Below are 20719 nucleotides of genomic sequence, written 5' to 3' on the forward strand. Positions count from 1 at the left end.
AAATATAAATATATATAAAGTGTTAAGCATCCTTATCAATATTTAAATGAATTTCAGCAAGTGGATGTATATAGCCTGTAATACCCCAGAGGTATTTGGGTCAACACTTTGCCTGAATATGAGCATTTTGGAGAAGTGATGAATTAATGTAGATCATTAAACACTTCATTTTAAAGTTTTCCATTGTCCTTTCAGTTCAGTCAATACACTTGATGTAATAAACTTAAGGATCCATTCTGAAACCAAATGATGATGATGACAATCAAATAAAATTACTTTTCAGACATAGACCATGAAAATATTCAAAAAATCCCTTTTGATAGAAACACATGTTTATCAACAAACTTTTTTTTTTTTTTTTTAATAAAGCCAGGTACAGAAAAGAATAGCCTGCCTCTTAAAAAAAAAAAAGGAAAATTAAAAACCCCCTCCTCAGGTTTTTCCAGTTCTAAGGATAAATGTTTCAGATTTACAGGTTCTAAAGGAGAAGTAGAGGCCTAACAGACAATTAAAAGCAATTTGGTGAAAATGGGCCTGGGGATGACACCCTGTAAAATGATTAATAGTGTATTATTTCCCATAGTTGTACTAATGAAAAAGCTGTTGTCAGACTGTTCTCAGCAGGATGGCGTCAGTGCTACTGCAAGATCTGGTTGCGAGTTAGAAAGTCGTGAGTTAGAAAATGAGAACCAAATGGACTCACAGCTGGGAAAACCCAACAATAATTAATTTAACTAGCAACCATTTGTACAGACTTCGTGTAAGGTTAAAAATTTCCCCTGAGAGAAGCAAGGTCAATGAAGGATAGAGTTCATGTTTTCCAGTGATAATGAAAAATACTTAGACATAAATAGTGAGGAAGGCTTTGATTCTTTATTTGATACATGGAAAGTTCCATGTTTCTACTATGACTGAACACTACAAATCCAAGTCCATCTCCATATGGAATGGAGAATTTAGCTTAGCATTTATTATTTTGATTCTGATTTAGAGTAATGGGTGGAAAAGAGAAGAACCTCTGCTATCTTATCTGCCCTCCTCCCCATTATAAACTGGTCTTAAAAGTACAGAAGGAAAACAGTGTCATTAAAAGGCTTTCATTCCAGATCTTTGATGAGGAAGATGCAAACAGTTTGAGCCCTAACATGTTGTTTCATTTTAATGAGCAGAGAGTACCTTCCTTGTCCTTATTAAAGTGGTTAATGGTGCTTCTACTGCCTCATTATCAGTGCTAGGACACATTTGGTGTTGTTCCTACTGCTAAGCCAACTCCTTTTAGTTTGACAGATGATCAGAAAGTCAAATCAGATTGCTCAGAGACACTTGTTAATAAAATTCCAACAGTGTTTCTCTGAGTGTCCATGGGGACGCTAAAATTATTTTATTTTCTTCAGGTTTTCTATAATTACTGTGATTGTACTTTCTCCAAAGAAATATATCTATGCCAATTAAAACTATACTGGGTTTACAGGTTGATCAGACTAGCATGCAACTGTTATTTGGTTTTAATCAAAACACACAGATTAAATTGAGCTCCCCTTGTATTAATTCCAAATGTTACACTCAAGTGCTCCAGATTTTTTTTTTCTGAAGCATGTTAATGTTTTAGTAAAAAGAGTTTATTTTTATGCAATCCTAACAATTTTTCCCTTCTTTTGCTTCTGTTGCCTTTATTTCCTTTGAGAGGTGTGAAGTTTTCTTGCTTCTGTTTCTAAATACACAGCTCATTTGAGGCCTCATTGCAATATGTTATAATGCTGATCACAGTGCAAATGCCTAAGTGTATGTAATACCAGACAAAGCAGCTACAAATGGATAATGTCATTCTGCCTATATTCTGCTGCCTTTACTTTCTGGATTACAATATAATGGCTATGTACACAGATCTCAACATCACTTACAAAATATTCAGAGTCTGTACTTAAGAACTTATTTCATTACCTGCATACCCATATTATCCTGCCTGGATTTTAAGTGAAGATTATGGAACATTTCTGAATTTTTTTAAAATTAGGATATTCTTTAAGTATTTCATGGGAAAAGAGTGCTACATTCAATGTTCCCATCAAACATAAATCTGTGCCACAAGGTGAAAAACATACTACTAATTGCAATGAGATTAATGATTGTATTTTTGTCCACAATGACAAAATGAAAAAAAATGACAAAAAAGTGATCACATTATTACTCTAAATAGCTGCCAAATAAATGCATTTCCAGGAGTCACTTGGTCTTTAGCAGGATGAATAGACAAGAAAAACAAAAGCAGAACAGGAAAGAATACATGTTTCTCACCAGAGAGTCCAGTCATGCCCACAGTAGGGCTGAACATTTCCCAGGTAGAATCCTAGAGACTGTGTGACTTCAACCAGGTTGGTGAAGTCGAGACTGATGCTGTTGAAAAGCACAGAGGTCATGATGATTTCATCAATTGCCCACACATCTTCACCTTGAGAAGAGTGATATGGCTGCCACCATCTGAACTGAATGCCAACCTGCCTTGCATCTTCAGGCAGCTCCACTGAAATTATTCTGGAGAACAAAACAAAGTTATTATTGCCAGTTTTTGCAATAATTTTGTAATAATTCCGTGGGGATGTATTTTACGGTAATTTCTCCTGCCTGACCTAAAAATCATGGAGTAAATGCAGCCCACAAATACTGTAGCATCTGCTGGTATAGCTCTTAACAGGGACAGGGGAATTGTTAGTTCTCTGGGCAATCAATTAATTTACTGCAAACTAGTCATGTGCAAAAGCCACCAGAAAGGGTTTCTACCAAATCTGCAGGTTTTGCTTCCACTGTGGAGCTCTCAGTAAATTTAAAGGTGCAAATTAAGAAAGGAATGATGAGCTGACAAGGATTTAAGAACTCCAATTTCCCTTTGTCAGACTCAGTGGGTTCTATCTTGATCAAAAGATACACATCTTGTAAACATCTGCACTATTTCCTGCATAGCATTGACATCATTCTAATGGTGCTCTTGTCCTAGAAGAACCCAGCCCTGTAAATTGCCACAATAAGATGGGAAAGGTTCATCTTGTCAGACAGTGTGATTATGTGTAGTCTTTTTTGGCAGACACTCCTTTTTTATAGCTGCATAGAGATGCAACTGGAGGTGAGTCCCAGGTGCTTCTGGTATGCAAGGCCACCTGATTTGTCATGGCAGCTATGTCAACACACCTAGAATTGACAAACTGCAAAGAAAATTAAGAGTAATATCTAATTTCCAGGAGCAATTTTCATACACTGCAGGAGGGAGTATGCATTAATTGCCACAGCAATGACACTTTGTTGAGAGCTCCATAAATCACTAAGACCATGGTACCTCACACAGCCACGTCAATTGTGAGACAGACTGGCAACAGGGACATTTGTCTCCATTGAGGTACAATTACTTGCTGGCTAAAGGGTTTTCAGCAAGCTCATCAAGTAGATGATATTTTTCTTTCTCTCTTAGAAGAAATGTGGATAAAATGATAAATCAGCTAAACTGGAAGCAACTTTTTATACTCTAGCACTAAATTTTTGTCAGACTCAAGGCTTTCTAAGCTGCCTATTGTAGTGTTTTGTTCTCTGCATATGAAAGAGTCTCACGCCTGTGGCACTCAGTGCAAAAACCACACTCTTAAAAATGACTTGCTACATCATCCTTTTGGAGAGTAGATTTATAATACTGCTGTTTAGTGTCACATTCATTTTAAAGAAGAATAAATAAATCCATTAACCAGAAAAAATTCAAATAGCTTGGCTAAACAGATGGGAAGCACTCAAAAAGTCCTGCCTGGCTTTTCTAGGAGCTGCTTCCTGCCATGCATTGACTGGAGAGGGAAGTGTGGAGGGACAGCCAGAGGTGATATGGCTGTGTCCCTGTGGCACGGGACAGCACAGTACACACTTTATGAATTGGTAGGTACATTTCTTTTACACTCAAATAAAGATGTTTGAATGACTCCATACTCTTCTAAGAGAAAGACCAAGCCCCACTGCTCTCTGGCACCTGATTAAACCACAAGGGTTTCTTTTCTATCAAGGATTGCCTCATAAGAAACATCTCTATAACCTTTTGGGTTCATTTTTAAAGGCACAGATGACAAGAAATTGTTACTGAAGCCAAAAGGAACCATGTTATTTTCAGCCATGATTCAGGGGTGTGAACCTGAGGAAAGCTGGTACCCTGGCTTGGCTAGGAGGAGCACTGTATCCAGTGGGAAGCACCTGGCTCTTGTGTGAGCTAATGCTCTGCCATAATCCAGGGCATATTTCTCTGCTGGTGGCTGCCTCTGATGCCTGTATCTTCCCTTTCACTCTTAACCCTCATAAGCATGCCCACGTGGACACTAATTCTCGCAGACAGAAATATACAGAAAATCCTAAATCATGATATACACCACAGACACACATATCAGATGATAAAATATTTAACACATGTTAAAATAAATTCCCCATCCCAGGGGATTAAGCTAACACAATTTATAAATGTAGGTGTAATCCACCATGTATGGCACATATGTTAGTATGCAGAACCTGACTACACCTCCAGTTGTAACAACTCCTGTCTGGCTTTGATTTGTTGGAGATAGATGGAGAGGGAGGGGGATTCCTGCTAATGACTTTTCTGCTGCAGAGAAGAAAAGTGTTCCTACTTACATTACCAGCCACCATTAAATTTCTTAAAAACCAGCTGGGAGACCTTTGCTCTGATCTCATTCTTTCAAGCTATGCGCATACCTAATATTGAAAAGCCACCGCTGTTCTGCTCAGAAGAAAAATGCAGCTGTCAAATGTTAGCAGATTAAATGCACCTTTTCAGCAGAACATTAAATGTGTAATTATTTTTTGTATGACTGAAGATTAATTAAATTCATGGATACAGACTGATTGCCAAACTTAGCAGCAGTCCATCTATGTTACTAAAAATGCTGATATTTTCAGACAACATTACATGAAAAGGTGAAGCTTTGTTCATAATTATTGCCAGCATTAGTTTCAGGTTTGTATGAATGTCATTTTTCTGTCTACCCAGAGTGGACTGCATATCTATATCTATCTATCTATCTATCTATCTATCTATCTATCTATCTATCTATCTATCTATCTATCTATCTATCTATCCGTCTGTCTGTCTGTCTGTCTGTCTAGTCTATCATCTCCCATGGCAAAATCTCTCTAACTTGTGTATATTGTACTTTGCTCTGTACCTTGTCAGAACAACATGAATTGTCTTTCATACCTAACCTCAAAAAGCTAAAAAAGTCTCTGGCACCTATGTTATTTATTACATTTATATCCTAAAATGCACTAAAATCAGTCACCAGAATATGTATTTTCCTTTTAGTTATAAAAATTTCATAGTGCTATATATTAAAAACCTTTAGGGAAATATAATTCCTACAGTTGTAATCTTGAATCTAAGAATTAGAAACAGGGCCATATAAAATATATATGTGACTATAATGAAGGCAGGCAAAGGAAATTTTAAAGAAGACTTATAAGTGTTCCAGTCTGTGGCATCTTTTCTTTGGAAACATTTAGAACTTCAAAAAGTAAAGTCTATAATATATTTCTACCAAATACAGTCCTCCTCTCATATTTTTGAGTATTTCCTATAGCTCCAAGGAAATAATTGTAATGTTACAAGGGTCTTTTTTCCATTAGAACGTTCTTAATCACACTTTGAATATTGCAATTTTGTACTGAGTTATTGACAATATGTGGATTTTTTTTTTTTTTTTTAAAAAGCACTCACCTGAGCTCAATAAATATAAATAATGAAAGTTATGTGAAGCTAAAGTGACTTGCAGGCTATTTACAGTTCCATCCCTGGGGCTGACTAAGATGTTTTCCTTGCATTCAGAAGGGAAGAGGACATAGGGCAACACCCAGGTCAAAGCTACCCTTGGGCAGGAAATGGACCTGCTGGAATGAGTCCAGTGATGCCACTGTCAGTTCTGCCTCTTCTGGGCCCCTTTGCAGAGCATCTCCTTTAATTGGCATTTATTGGCTCTGCTGCAGCACTCTGTGAAGGTGGCTGCTGCCAGTTTTGAGAAGGTTTGCATAGATCCAGACCAGAGTGTTCCGGGCTTTTGCTACAGGCATGCTCATGGGGGGACTCCTGATTCTGTATTGCTTCACTAAATTTGGTGGATGGTGTCATAAATGCATCAGTAAGGAACACCTTCTCTGAATACAAGAGATACATTCCTCTCTAATCTGACACCAAACATAGATGCTGCTAGATGAGATGAGCTCTTTGTTCAACTTCTTTTTGATCTGTGTGAGTCTCAGGCACGGTCACCAGCAGGCTCTCCCAGGGCACCAAGCCCAGCCCAGGCAGAGGCACAGCCATGAAGTCGTGCAATTGCCTTGGGAGTGGGAGCAGGTGTAGTTTTCCTGCTGACCTCAGAGCTCCTCACAATCCTGCAGAGATCTCCACAATCAGATTCTGTCTCAGCTGTCCTGTGCTGCCTGCAAACTCCTAATCCCGGAGGATGGTGTAGTGAGGGTATCTATGGCTTCAAAGCTACAAATAATTTATATTAATTTTTCTTTACAAGTGGCTGCTTCCATGGGAAGAGATGTGCCCCTATTTCCCACAAGTACACTCCTATCCCTCATCTTGCACTACTTCATCTTGTTCTGTTGTATCACCTGAGACTTGAAGGCCATTAAAGCGATGTGTTCATTTTTATAGGATGACAAAATGGGAAGTGCCTAGAACAGCTGCAAAATTTTAAAGAGAGGTGGTAACTTTCAGTGTGCAATAAAAACCCTTCATTCCCTCTTGCACCACGTACTCCATCTTCACATTGCAGTGACCACCACAACCAGCCTAATTGCATGCAAATGTAATATTTGTGCATGTACCTTGGCTCGTGGTAGTTGAGATAAGAGTAGTGTTCCAGCAGTTTCCAGGTAATCCCGTTGTCGTAGGAGTAGTGCAGCAGCACTCCTTCCCCGGGCTGGTCGGGTGCTTTGCAGGTGCTCAGCACCGACTTGCTGCCCAGGCGCAGCGTGAACTGCAGGAACCTGCACCACAATTACACAAATATTTGCAGGGTATCATTTTCACTGTAGGTTTCTTCTTGTTGGGTTTTTGTTTGTTTGTTTGTTTGTTTTGGTTTTGTTTTTCCCCTAACCAGGTTGTTGTCAGATCTTCTCAATTTAGGCAAATTTTGATAAATATCGGTTATGGGGTTTTATACATGTGATTTGTTTTTATTGTTGAGTAATACATTGTGGCACATACAGTTAAAAGAATGCCAATCATTACTGCATTTAATTATTTATTAGGCACTGAAGGGGAGGGAGAGATAGTGGATGGATCTAATCAGTTGCCACAAGCTGTCAAATAAACACAACCTTATAAATAATTAATTAGCACTTGCCTTTGACACTCAGGTTTGATATTAACATTTCATATTTTCCATCCAAACTGTACAATAATTTCCCTCCAGTCTGTTTTGGACTCTGTTGTTTAAAAAGAAGGAGGAAAAAAAGGCAAGGCTACAAAATCACTATTAAAATATGGAACAAGGAGTTTTTTAAAGGCTTTTTTCCTTGCTAAAATAACAGGTTTAATAATAGACAAGGCTGCAGCGGGAGGGGCTCCCCCATTTCTTTGCTTCACACCACTCCTCCTTCCCTCTCACCTGGACTGGGAGCTGTCCAGGAAGGAGGTGATGAGCTGGCGCCTGCCGTCCTTGTTGAAGACCAGGGCCTTGCCGCTGGCCAGGACCCCGCAGCCGAAGCTGACCTCGGCGCCCCGGATGGAGTAGAAGCTGTGGTAGGAGGAGAGGCGGGAGCTGGCGAAGCTCTCTGAGATGAACATGGGGAAGGTCTGCGACGCTGTCTCACACGCTGGCCCTGAAAAGCCGGGGTCACACCTGCGGGCGAGGAAGGGTGAAAAGCAGGGTTGGTGACCCACCTTTGGCTGTGGCCAGTGGTCAGCACACATGGTGGCTGCAGGTGTTCATGAACTGAGGATACCCACAAGGTCCTTCTCAAATCTGAGGCCCAAGAACCTCTTTGAACTTCACTTAGGTAAAGTGCATAGCAAATGATTTCTGTTAGCTAGTATTTACTTTTCAACTTAAAAAAAAAATAAGTATTTATGAGCACCCCATGAATCTACACATAACACAGTACAGAAATATTTTTATTAAATTTTGGAACAAAATCCCTGCTGACATAATTATGCTTGCTCTTATGTAAAATCACAAACTTGTTTTTATCTGTAGCATACTGGATGTGGTTACAAGAAATTAATTTACAAAGGATAATGCCCTGTAGGTCACACTGTTGTTAATACCCAAATGTAGTTACACCAATATTTAGAATGTGCTTACTGGTTTTGAGGAAGTACCTTTTTATTTTTTAGAATGGAACCCTTTTAACAAGACAGACTATCAGAAAAAAGTGGAATGCTGGTCTTCTGTCCTTGAGATATGTTAGGTTATGGGATATTAGAACTATTAAAATTGTATTTCTTTCCCAACATTTAATACAAAAGTGATAAAGTCATAAATCACCTCTATAACCAGTATAAAGTATACATCACTGACATTTCAGTGTGCTCTGTAACACATTTTAAGATGAACTGGAAGTTAGACACCATACCTGAAGGAAATCATTAAAATACATATTAAGCATGCTGCTGTTTAGAAAGATTGATCTTTAGCTTTCCAGTGGGCTTTATGAATTCTGAGGGTTATGCTGCTTTTATATTTAGTCATCTAAAAGAGTAAGGACTGAAATGAAAATCACTTCAGCTTTCACACTACCAAGTGAACTCTGTGACAGAAATTGAACATGAGTACTGAATATAACACTTACTTGCAGCCATTTCTAGTACACTGTCCTCGCCCTGAGCAGAATTTGAGGCAAGATGGACCAATATAAACTGCAGAGAAGAGAAATCAATTAAATGGATGGTTATGCTACGTGATAAACAGAATATGGTGACTACAAGAAAGTGTACAGATCTGATCACTCAATTACTGTATTTATCTTAATCCCACTAACTGGAAAAGGCCTATGAAAGGATATGAAGCTTTTGACTGTGTCAAGGATAGTTAGGGATAATTTATTATTTAATGTGTCACGTCCATCTGTGGCTAAAGACACAAGACTGTGGCCACTAGTATTGTTTTAATTACTAAGTCTGTGAATGAGATCAGATAATTTGGTAGGCATTGACCTTCATCATTTTTCATTGACATTCCTTTAATCTTAGTTCGGAGATGTAATCCAATCTATATATTGGTACATTCCAGTAGCAGTCTTGTAGATTTAAAAAAACACATCTCTGCTTCTCTCATTGAAATCTACATACTTCACTGGACTTAGGGGAATAAGAACTTGCCCTGATATGTCTTAAGTAACTATTAATTATCCTACTGTTTCACTGATTCTTTTAAATGGAACAGAATTCCCCATCCTAAGTGCTCAAAAATACACCAGACTTGTTTTACTCTTTTGCTTCATCTTCCTCCAATGACTCCTAATTGACAGTGTTGGCATTTTGTGAAATATATGAAGGATGGAAAAATGAGAAAATCTCAGTACAACCTCTTGCATTACAATAAAGGAAAGTCATAACTTGTGGGCAATATTATTTCAATACATTATGCCAAAAGGCCTTAACCATGAAGAGTGGCATATTTTCTGCTGAAGGTTACTTGGAGTTAATCCACTTGCATCATGACATTTGGAAGAAATAGCCACCAATTTGAAATAATTTATAAGAAGCAGTACTTCTTCCTTTTCCTAGTTTTATACTGTTGCCCATCACAGCAGGGTGTCAGCTCTCCCTAGCAGACACACTAAATCCATGTTTGCTACTCTCTATAACTAAGTCCTCATCAGATTTCATGTGATTTCTAGATTTTCTCACTTCTCAGGGTGCAAAAATTCGGTTCTGTCTCTTTGATTTATTTGTGTCTTTTGGGGTCTTTTTGAGGGGGTGGTAAAAGTAGAAGGGTTAAAGATGTAATGATGTCATTCAAAATGAAAAGACTTCACGGAAATTGGCATTTTTCCAGAGTTTCTGAAAGATGGCCAGCTTCCAGATTTCATTTAAAACTTAATTCACATAGGAAACAGTTGTGAAGCTGAAAGTCAGAGTTCTGAATTTTTGAATATCTTCCTCTCTTCAAGAATTGGAGTGGCTTGCCAATATTTAAGAGTTTTTCCCTACAATACAGGGTAAACTTCAGTGTCACTGGTATTTAACAAAGGAGGCATTGAAAACCTCAGAAATATGTCTTTAAGACTGGATTCCTGTGTCATGGTTCTGCACCCTAAATTCAGAGCAGGCACTTTCTAGGCAGATGGTTGGCAAACCTCTTCCTGAGACTGCACACACAGGAGCATGCAGCACCCTTTCATGGGGTTGTATTTCGTTCTGTAAGGAAAGGTTGTGCAAATAAATGAATTGTCAAATGATTTTCAAAATCTTGTTTTGTTCTGTTGTAAGGAATTTGTATCCTTGGACTGATTTCATCTTGCTGTGTTTTCTGTGAACCTCTCATGAGTGTCTCCAGCATTTTGAGTCTGCATTTCTTTTAGACAGCAACTCATCCTTGCAGACCCAAGATGACAGACATCTTCTCGTGTTTATATGCCTATATTTTCCCTTAATTTTGCTTCCTTTCTGACATATATCACATCCCTGAAGAGAAGCATTAATACTATATCCAGAATGTCAACATGATGCTACTTCCCATTATGATTAAGAGAACAAATTTCATTACTTTTAGAGACAAAATTTCCTTTATGATATTACCTTAACAGCTTCAAGATTTTCTTGTGAATAATAGTCATCAATATATTTTAAGAATTCTGCAAAATGTAAATATTTACTATTCCTAGGCACCATATCAAGCCTTACAGAGAATTACTGCAAAATTTCACTGGCTATTGTACAGTGTATTGTATAGGGTAAATCTCTAAATTATGTATTTCATGCATCTAACCAAATAAGTTCTGAATGTAGCTTACTTAGTTTCAAATCAATTAAGGCAAACAAGCAAGCTAAAAAATTTTGCAGTAACTCTTAGTTAGCCCTTTCAATCATTTAATACATTTCATGCATTTCATACATTTAATCCTGTGTTCCTAAATACTTTTTACTGCCCTTTTAAGTATTTCTTTTTAATTCTGGTCCTGGTTTTCCTCTGTAATAAGTCATAAAAATATTTATCAACATAAATTTCTCCCAGTTCTTCACATCTATTTAAAGAAAAGTTTTGTGAAAAATAATTTTCTAAGAGAAGAACCGTTTCCTGAAACAGATGGCACTTTCCCCTGAAGATATGGTAAACAATGTAAGGTTTTTTCAGTGTTTTGGTAGCAGCATTGCTTGAAAATGGTCTTCTGTATCTAGAAGCAAAATATGTCCCAGATGCTGCTCCTGTTGCTTAGGCTGGTGCAGTCTATGTCCTTAACAGCCAGTGTGGAACCTATTTATGTAATTAGGACTAAGCAAACAGAATAAATGTCATTTCAAGCTCCTGCCACCAATATCTTTTCCTAGAAAGCTTTCCATTAAATGGGGAAAAAAAAAATCTACTAGACTATTGTATTTTCTAATGGCAGAATCTCTCTGTAGCTTCAAAATGCACACCCTACCAAATGCAACTAAACAGAACAGGAATTTAGCAAACTATAAATTCATTGACATGTAGTAGTAGACAATACGTTTACTTAGAGCAGGATATAAAATTTACTTTTCTGATGTGTCATGATCATGGATAAGAATACTAACTATTATCGATTGCCCACATATTTCCAAGGATTGGTCCTGTTTGCCTCCATCGAATCCTGGTGTCACTTGTTAGTGCAGCGTTGGGAAGGGGAATAGTTATTCGGTTCCACCTGAAATACACATAACACGGACTCTAGCATTTTACACTGATAGTTATTAAGCAGCTGTATATTTTGCAGATATGTTTATGTATTCATGAAGTTTTGTGAGAAGCCTAATTTTAAAATCTTCTCAAATGAAGCATAAATTTACAGCAGCTTTAGAAAACACAAATGAAAAAGAAGTCTGTATTTTCATACAATATATGAATGTTCATTATTGTTTTATAAAACCCAATCATTTTCCCCCTGTAGGGATAACTGAAGATGGCAAAGACCATAAGCTCCTTTGCTGTAGCAGCTGAACTCTGCTTGGTGAAGACCCTCAGAGGGTGAGGAGTGGTGCAGAGGATTTGGCATGCTGCAGTCTGGGCCATTCTCTATCATCCACAGAGGCTACATTCCTGCACACACCAGAAGTAATGGCTCCTATGAAAATTGCATGGGACTAGGGGCTGTGTGTCACCAGATCATAGCAATGCTTCAACTGAATTTTCTTTTTGTGTTATGGAAGTTGGGATACTGAGGGATTTAGTGCAATGCAGCAAAATGCCACAGTTCATTTTTCAGTGAGAACAGTAGAAGAGAGACTTTATATTGAGAAGGGTTGATCCAAGAAAGTGACACTAATAACCATCTCCATCTGCAGAAGTGCAGAGGATGTGCTTCACTGTAACCCAGTACAATTCCATGTGAGTGAATGTGTCTGAGGGTGTACATACATCTTTGAGTAGTGTTTCTTCTGACAAAGAAGAAAACTTTTGTGGCTTTGACAAGGTAAAAGTTTTCTTTCTCTTATGGACATGCTGTCCATAAGTGAGCTTTTTTTGTAATTTCTCTTTAGCATCAAAAAATTATTTTTATTATACCACAGAAGCAGCCCCATACATTTCAAGTTTCATTGCTGGGTAGCCAGGGAGCTCAGAACACTCCTTGCTTGCTGTCCCCAGGTAGTCAAAAATGAATGATGACACAGAGCTGTGTGCTTTGCTGCTTTCTCCTGCCACCCACAATTCACTAATCCCTAATCCTGTGTCTCAGTTTTGCAGAGAACATCCTCACCCGCTGTAGTTTTCAGAGGCGTAGATGGTGCTGTGGGGCAGGTGAGGCCCTGCACATATCTCAGGCAAACACTCCATGTGGAGCAGCGACCACGAGCGACCATGGTTGGTTGAGAACTCCAAGCTGACACTGGTGACACATTGAAGGAAAGAAAGGAGGAGGACACATGAGGGTACCTGGCATAGATCTCAATGGAGAAGTACCAACATTGAGAAACCACCAAATCTGCTATTCCTAATAACTGATGAGGAAAGAAGAAATAATTTCAAGCAGAATTTTAATACAAAAAACCTGCAAATGCAAACATGAGATAAAATTTCATGAGCATTTAAAAACCCAAAGTTTTTTAGACTGAGGATTGCCTGAACACAGAGTTCTTATTGGGCCACCATCTAGCCAGTGTTTTTATGTTGGTGCTGTTATAAGAACTGCATTACTTTTATATTTCATATTTGATATTTTATATTGAAATTGTTTCAGATGCAAGGAGAAACCTTGGATGAATCAGAGCCAGACAGCATCGTGTGAGCACAGGACACCCATAACTGCCAGCTGCTAACTATTACATCTGCAGAAGGTGGTAAAAAACCAGTAGCTGTTCGTGCACGGGCTGTCTCTTTCCTGGCATAAAACAAAACCCAAATTGTTTACAACCTATGAGTATAAGGAAATCCTTAGATGCCTTACACTCTAAAGACCTTGAAAAAGCAATATAGAAAGTGCTTGATTTTCCACAGATTTAGTATTTTACTGAATTATTCTTGTAATTTCCTCCGTATAATTAGCTTGTAACATTCTGTTTTATTTTAAGTAATGCCAGTGGAATATTATAAGAGTCATAATTCATATCCTCAATATTAAATTATTGGATTCTGAATTTTTATTTTATGATAATTTGCTGACAATATTACTTTATTGAAACGTACTGTCTCTGTGATATTGTGTCCATTAAAACAGTTTATGGAGGTTTCAACTAATTTATTTCAGGTTTAGCTGTAGAGATCTTTAGAGGGTTATATTTACTGCATATATCCAGTATAAGTCTCTCACATGTGCAGTAATGAAAACATTATGAATAATGCTGCAGACTGGGAGATGTGAAATGCTGCAGTATTTGGGAAATACAAATAGAAAAAATGGTGACCTAATGCTTCTTTAGTTATGAAGAAGCTCACTTCTCCTTCAGAAATAGAAGGAAGAATATTAATCTTTCAAAATATATACTAATCTCCATCAGAAAACAGGTTGAGACAGAGACTTTATATAACATGTTTACTGGCCAGGAGTGTTTACAGGAAAAGTTTTCATTTTTCATGTAGGAAAATGTTGCTGCCTTCTCTTCCTATCCAATATAAGTGCAGTGCCATGATTTTTGCTTCCCCTTGAATTCTGCTACCCTGCACAGATACAAGAACTGTCAGTGTTAATGCAGCTCTTTCCAGCTGGAAGTAGATGCCATGGGACACAGATAAAAGCACTCATAGTCTCTTACTTTAAACTCTCAACTCTACAGAATATAAAGTTACTTAACCCTCATAAAATACCAAGATAAAGATTCTCATATGTATATAATGGAAGAGGGACAGTGGCCAGTTTGGTTTTGGATTCTCTGTTTGAAGAAGAATATTAAGAATTTTGATAGTGGAGTAAAGGATGGGCAAGATGTCCATGGTTTCAAGCACCAAGCCAGGATGGGCTGAGGAGCTAAGGAGCTTGTTCAGCCTGATGAGGAGGGGTGAGCTATAGAATCCTGTGATGATGCAGAGGGCACTCAGAAGGAAACTGGAGTCAAACTCCTCAGTAGTGTCAGGCACACTACAAAGGAGAATAATCATAAAGACATGGTTTCATAGTTTTGTACTGTACATTAGGAAACACTTTTTCACTTGAGTAGGTCACTCAGAGAGGTAGCACAGTGTCCAGCCATGAAGATTTTTCAAGTTGTGGATAGACAGAGCCATGTCTGACCTGCCCAGTAACAAGCCCTCCTTCAGCAGCAGGTTTCACCAAATAACCTGTGCAGGTCCCTTCCAACCAACATTTCTATGATTCTACAAAACATGAAACCTAAAATGACTCCCTTCTCTCCCCTTCCCCATGGAAAAATTCACAATGAATGTCCTGAGGAAGTAAAGCCAGCAAAAGAGCTCTGTGATCAGCTTACAGACAGTGAGCTCCTCACACTGATGGTTATTAAGATGAGGGTAATTTATCACCAGTCTTACAAGAATTAGACATGCTTGTGGCATCAGTAATCTCAGAGAGGTCAGCAGGGCAGGTTTCTGCTGCTGCCTTTTCCTCCTTACACAGTATTAAGAAGTAAATCTCATATCCATTAGAAACTGAAGCAAAAGTCACTCTGAAATCATGAGCATATTTCAGAATAATGGGCTAAGAAAAGCAAGTTTTGACCTGGAAAGCTATTTAATTACTATTTATTGCATGAGAGACACATAAATCTGGGCCTGTAAAGATCAGGAGAAACATTAGCTTTTGAGCAGCTTATATTTGTCATTATTAATGGGATACCTTCTTCTGAAAAAAGATTTACAAATCTTCATATAGATTTTATAAACCAAAATATACTAGAAAGCTGATAACCAAAAGAATATCTCGCCAGTTTTACCTGTTACCAGGTTGATAAGTTCCACAGCCCAAATTGATGGAAAACTGGATCATGTGAGTCACTGAGGAAGGGAGCACCGGGAGGACGTGGAAGTAATCCACAGCCCAGACATTCCTGTTGTGGCCTTGGTGACTCTTTTGCTTCAGACAAAATTTGGTTGCAGGAGTCTGAAGGTCCGGACTAATGACAACAGAAACCAAAGATGGCACCTTCAAAAGAAATTAAATAAGGTTTAAATAAGTTAAAAAGGTCACAACATACCATTTAAAATTAAAAATTCGCTCTAATTGTGCTGAACCAAATGTGCTATTCTCTCTTTGATGAATTTTGTTAACTTTTTAGCCGCCTTTTTCCACACATGATCCCAAATAAAATAATTTACTGTTGTGTGGATAGGTATGAGCACCCTGGGTACCAGTGATGCTTATCACCTCAGAGGGATCACATTGTTCAGCTGTAAAGGCACAGAAGACTGCACCTTCTGTGTTCTGAGAAGGGCAAGTTTATGTTGTCAGCTGCAGCTGGGAAGGAAAGGTGATGTTTGTCCTGGAGCCTTACAGCTCACAGAAGCTAAGGCAGGGTAGTGGCAGGTCTTCTCTGGAGACGTGAGAATGGAGTAACAGCAGGAGTTCACAGGCATAAGTGGAGAGGATGTTATGTTGCTGAAATAAATGAAAGCACTGCCTCACAAAGCTTAGCCTTTGTCCTAAAGCAATGTAATTAGAACTTCATTATGTCAAAAGAGGATGTCAGCTTTAAAACTGCTTGTTTTAAAAAACCTCCACAATGAATTCCATGTAATTTCAGATCCTATCTCTCCCCAAGTTCCCTAATTAATAATTTATTATTTTACAATTACAGTTTCCTTAGTTTTAGAAAAGTTCTACCCTGTCTTTCACACAGAAGCAGCAAGGAGGGAAGCCATGCACAATAAAACAATGCAAGTGACTCAACCAAACTCAGGCCAAACCCTGCTGTAAACATTTGGTTTCTAAGTGCTAAAGTTACAGACAAAATACACACAGACCTGGGCTTTAAATAATCATCATCTTTACCACCAAACTTCCCTCAGACTATGTAAGCATGCTGCATTTCAATATCTAGCACATCTATGTGCACATGTATAAAATACCAATTTTGTCTGTTTTACAGCAGCAGAATAAGGAGACCTCAGGGCTAGATTATTCAGGGTAGACATGGTCTAAGTGCTCCCTTGCCCTAGACAGGAAGGATCCTGAAGGCAAGTTCAAGGTCTTTATTGTCCTGCCTGCGGGTGGTGGATGTGGCTGGAAGGCAGCTGCACTTTGGGCAGAGGAGATGCTGCCTGCAGCTCCCTGCCACGGCTGAGTCTGTGCCCCCATCACTGCAGACCCTCTCCCAGCCCTGATCCCACCCTGGATGACCCTCTCAGGACCCTGCTCCTCAGCATCACACTGTGGCTAGGACAAGCTTGAGTTGAAACAAGAGTAATCTTTAGTGAGAAGATGCTACCACTGAAGTTTTCAGCTAATTACTGACAATGTTTGCCCGTTGTTTGCCTGCCTGTTTCCCCAGCCCCAGCCAACACTGCACAGTCCTGCCTGGGGCTGGAGTGACCACCAGTAACTGCAGAGCTGTGCTGCAAAAGTGCCTGATCACTCTTAGGTCTGCACATGATTTATGTGTTTGGGAAGGCCACTTTTGAGTGTCCCTGTGGAATTCAACACACAATACTCCTGTGATGGCTTGGAAAGAGAATGATCTGTCCATCCCATCCACCTGCTTTGTTTATGACAATTTACCTTATAAGCAGCATAGGTCAGGGTATCAAGAGGTATGTGTTCCCTCCTGCCTTCAATCTTGGCATACAGTATGACATCGTTTTCATGGGATTCCCCAGAATCACAAGTTCCCCCTGTACAACACATATTTGAGTGAGAAAAAAATTAATTGAAGCCCTTGTTATTGGAAAGTAGAATCATATATGCAGCCTTAATTATGAAAGTAATTAAAGTCAGATGCTATTTAACTTGGGATCTGAAACAAAAGAACACCTTCCCTAAGGACACAGTGGATAGGAACTGTTTGATCAGATACACCATGGCAGAGATCAAGGGGGTTGACGATTACGAAAACCTTAAGTACCTCTTTTAATCAGCTTATCAAAACAATTTAAACAGAAAATGCTGTGCCTCAAGCAATACTTCTATCTGTGCGCTTTAAATCCTATTTACATAGAAATGCTTTGCTTTTGAGTTTTCAGCAACATCTGAACATTGGTAAACTGCTGTTTACTACTCACACTTCATGCAGTCACTGACTGCTGTGTACCTTATTTGTTGTGCTGCTCCTTCTACTGTCTACACCATATCCTGGAAGGGATGGCTGGCTGGCTGGAATTTATTGTACCACACAAAACAAGTGTGAAATGCTTGCCCAGCTGGAACAGGGCAACATTTGAGAAATCTTCCTATCAGTAGAACCCAAAATACTCACTAAGCTTATGTGAAAGAGTGGATGCATTGGCAAATATTGAGCATTATAGTTACAGGACAAACATCATCACACATCATTGGTATTCTGGAAAAGAAGTCTTTAAAACAAAATTTCTGTATTTAAAACAGGAATTATTAGTTAATTATTTTCCTGTACAGTATAGTAATGGCAGGTATTAAAAAAAAATCCCAAAATAGAAATAAAAATGGAATGAGGAAGGCTCTTTAAAAGACTGCAGAGTAGAAAGATTGCACATATCAGAACACTTTCTTTGCCTTTTCTTTTTTTTTCCTACAGCCAGCCAGTTCTTGTAATGGCCTAGAAAAAGCAGTCCAGAGAACTGGATAAGATATGCATCTTATATGGATAAAATATCTTTAATTTTTTTTATTCTGTAATAAGGAACATCCATTTGTACTTTCAAATATTTTTCTTGCCTGAATGCTTAAACAATTATTTATGTAATTAAAAAATATGCACAGAATACATTTTTCAAAAAATAACCTGCTATCCTCTGTGTCTGCATCTGCTGACAACCTCTCCCCTAAGTTCAGAAGGTTGACAAAATTTCTTTCCTGTTTCTCTTGCAGGTGTTGTAATACTTGGAAGAAATGGGAAAAAGCATCCTCTTTTTCCTGTGCTTTATTCATAATTCATGTAACACAGAGGAGATGTGCAACAATTTAGGACAACAACATGAGGTCTTCCCCTCATTAAATCAAGTGTGTTTTTTCTTGTTGATACAGAAGGTTGCTTGTTGAGGTCACAGGTTTATTCTCTGCTTCCTCCTCTATTATTCTATTATTCTCTTTTAAGCAAAATTCCTCACTTTCTCTGAACATGGTGTTGAGAGAATAACCTCACAGAACTTCCTTTATGTGCAAAATAAAAGTCCTGGAAAAATACTGGAGCATTAACTACCACGTTCATGGGGATTTTGGTCTGTTGCAACATCAAACCAGTGCAGTTGCACTGACAACAACAGTGGGGAGGGGAAGTGACAGGACAGGTTGGTTCTTGGCTGCCTTCCTAGCCCTGGTAAATGACTGATGTTGCACTTTGCCCCAGTGAAGAGGGTCCACAGATGATGCTAACACCACACCAGTGTTTTCATGGGGGATGTTCCACATGTAGAACACACCTCCTCCAAGACTATAGCATACTCTGTGTGAACCTCACCCTGGGCCAATGTAGCAGCAGAGGAAGGATTTTATGAGTGGAGTAAGAGCTTTTGAGGTGAAACTATACCATAGGCTCATCAGGGAAGGCTGCCTCACCTTTATGCTACTCCCATCTCATCTCATGTGCAGCTCTCTGGACTCTGATGGATTAACAACAGGGTCTACACAGATATGACTACAGGAGGATATGAGAGCTACCTGTAAAATCTCTAAAAATGACAAAGGTATGACCGTGTCTTCTAAGTATGGACTAAGGGACACTGAGTGAAATTGGTGTATACAAGACAAGAAGATGCTTCTCCGCATGAGACTTGTTAAACTCTGGAGCACTGCATACTGTAAATCTCACATGCTTCACATCTTGTATTACATTAGTAATTTATACTCACCCATACTGAAATAAAATCTCAAGTTCCCATAACCTGTGGTGTCCATGTATGGAGTACATATTTTTCTTTCTCCATCTCTGAGAAATACCACAGCTGAGCCAGATTCCAGGGTTCCACATTCAGTACCAATGACGGCTCCAAAGATGTCCCACCTGTGGAGGCCAGCAATAGGTGGAAAAGGTGCAGCAGCACACTACTGAGAAACTCATACAAAACATGCCATAGGGGTTCTTTGGTACTTATAAAATTATCTTTTTCTACTCTTATGAAGGACAAAAAACTGCAGTGTTTCAAATGTGATCCCTATGCCATTACTTACATATTCAATATTAGCTTTTAAACTCAGTAGACTCAACTAAGGCAAAGTTAATATAAATATTTAAAAGAATTAGGCAGAAATACATGAATTAATAAAAAAATTAGGCTTTTAATGAATGCTGTTACCAAATATGTAGTGTTGTATTGTTCTATCATCTCTGTTATTTTTTTCTGGTGTTAAAATATTTAAAATATAAATGCATTCTGATTAGTTTTGCATAATAAAAGATTTATAGATCAATGAGACTTGAAAAGGCACATGCCCACCATATCTGTTATACAAATATTAAATATGTAGGTAATAGCATAAAATGCTCTCTTTTCATCTTTTTGAGAATTTAGGGTAACAGTTTTTAACTAACACATGAACAGAGTATAAAAAAAGACTGCTGTGTTTCTAATATGTGATGATACGATCTTTCTCAGTTTTTCTGTACAACATTTTATCTTATTTTTATTCAGTGATAATTAAAAGAGCTGTTGTAGAATTTTCCAATTAAATATTTTATATTGAAAATCCATTTTCATCATGAAAGTGATGGTTACTTCAAAACTCAATCAAAATGTTTTGAAATATTAGAAAGTGTTGAAAACTTGTGCATTATTCTGGTCTGATATGTTATTATTATTCATGTCCAAGTCTGAATTCATAAGTAAGTATTTAAGAATTATAAAGCTGATAAAACAATGAAATTATTTAGAATCCTTAAATCCTGATAATCCAAACATTTAACTATTCAGCATGATTCAGGAGGAATTAGAAGACATGGAAGTTCAGAAGCCTTTGTGGGAAGCAAAGTCTT

General features: G+C 38.2%; 1 protein-coding gene across 2 annotated transcripts in view; it reads right to left on the bottom strand.

Moving 5' to 3' along the window:
* The window catches only part of RELN (reelin), a 271266-nt gene that overhangs the window by 88260 nt on the left and 162287 nt on the right, over window positions 1-20719 (bottom strand). For both annotated transcript variants that reach the window (XM_015628416.3, XM_015628417.3), the window contains exons 12-20: window positions 19599-19750; window positions 17335-17447; window positions 15554-15762; window positions 12928-13056; window positions 11768-11877; window positions 8836-8902; window positions 7653-7886; window positions 6868-7029; window positions 2296-2532 (exon numbers count right to left, since the gene is read on the bottom strand). In XM_015628416.3, coding sequence (XP_015483902.1) covers window positions 2296-2532; window positions 6868-7029; window positions 7653-7886; window positions 8836-8902; window positions 11768-11877; window positions 12928-13056; window positions 15554-15762; window positions 17335-17447; window positions 19599-19750 — 1413 coding nt within the window. The remainder of the gene's footprint in view (window positions 1-2295; window positions 2533-6867; window positions 7030-7652; window positions 7887-8835; window positions 8903-11767; window positions 11878-12927; window positions 13057-15553; window positions 15763-17334; window positions 17448-19598; window positions 19751-20719) is intronic.

This window comes from Parus major, chromosome 1A (assembly GCF_001522545.3).
Source record: "Parus major isolate Abel chromosome 1A, Parus_major1.1, whole genome shotgun sequence".
Lineage (NCBI taxonomy): Eukaryota > Metazoa > Chordata > Aves > Passeriformes > Paridae > Parus > Parus major.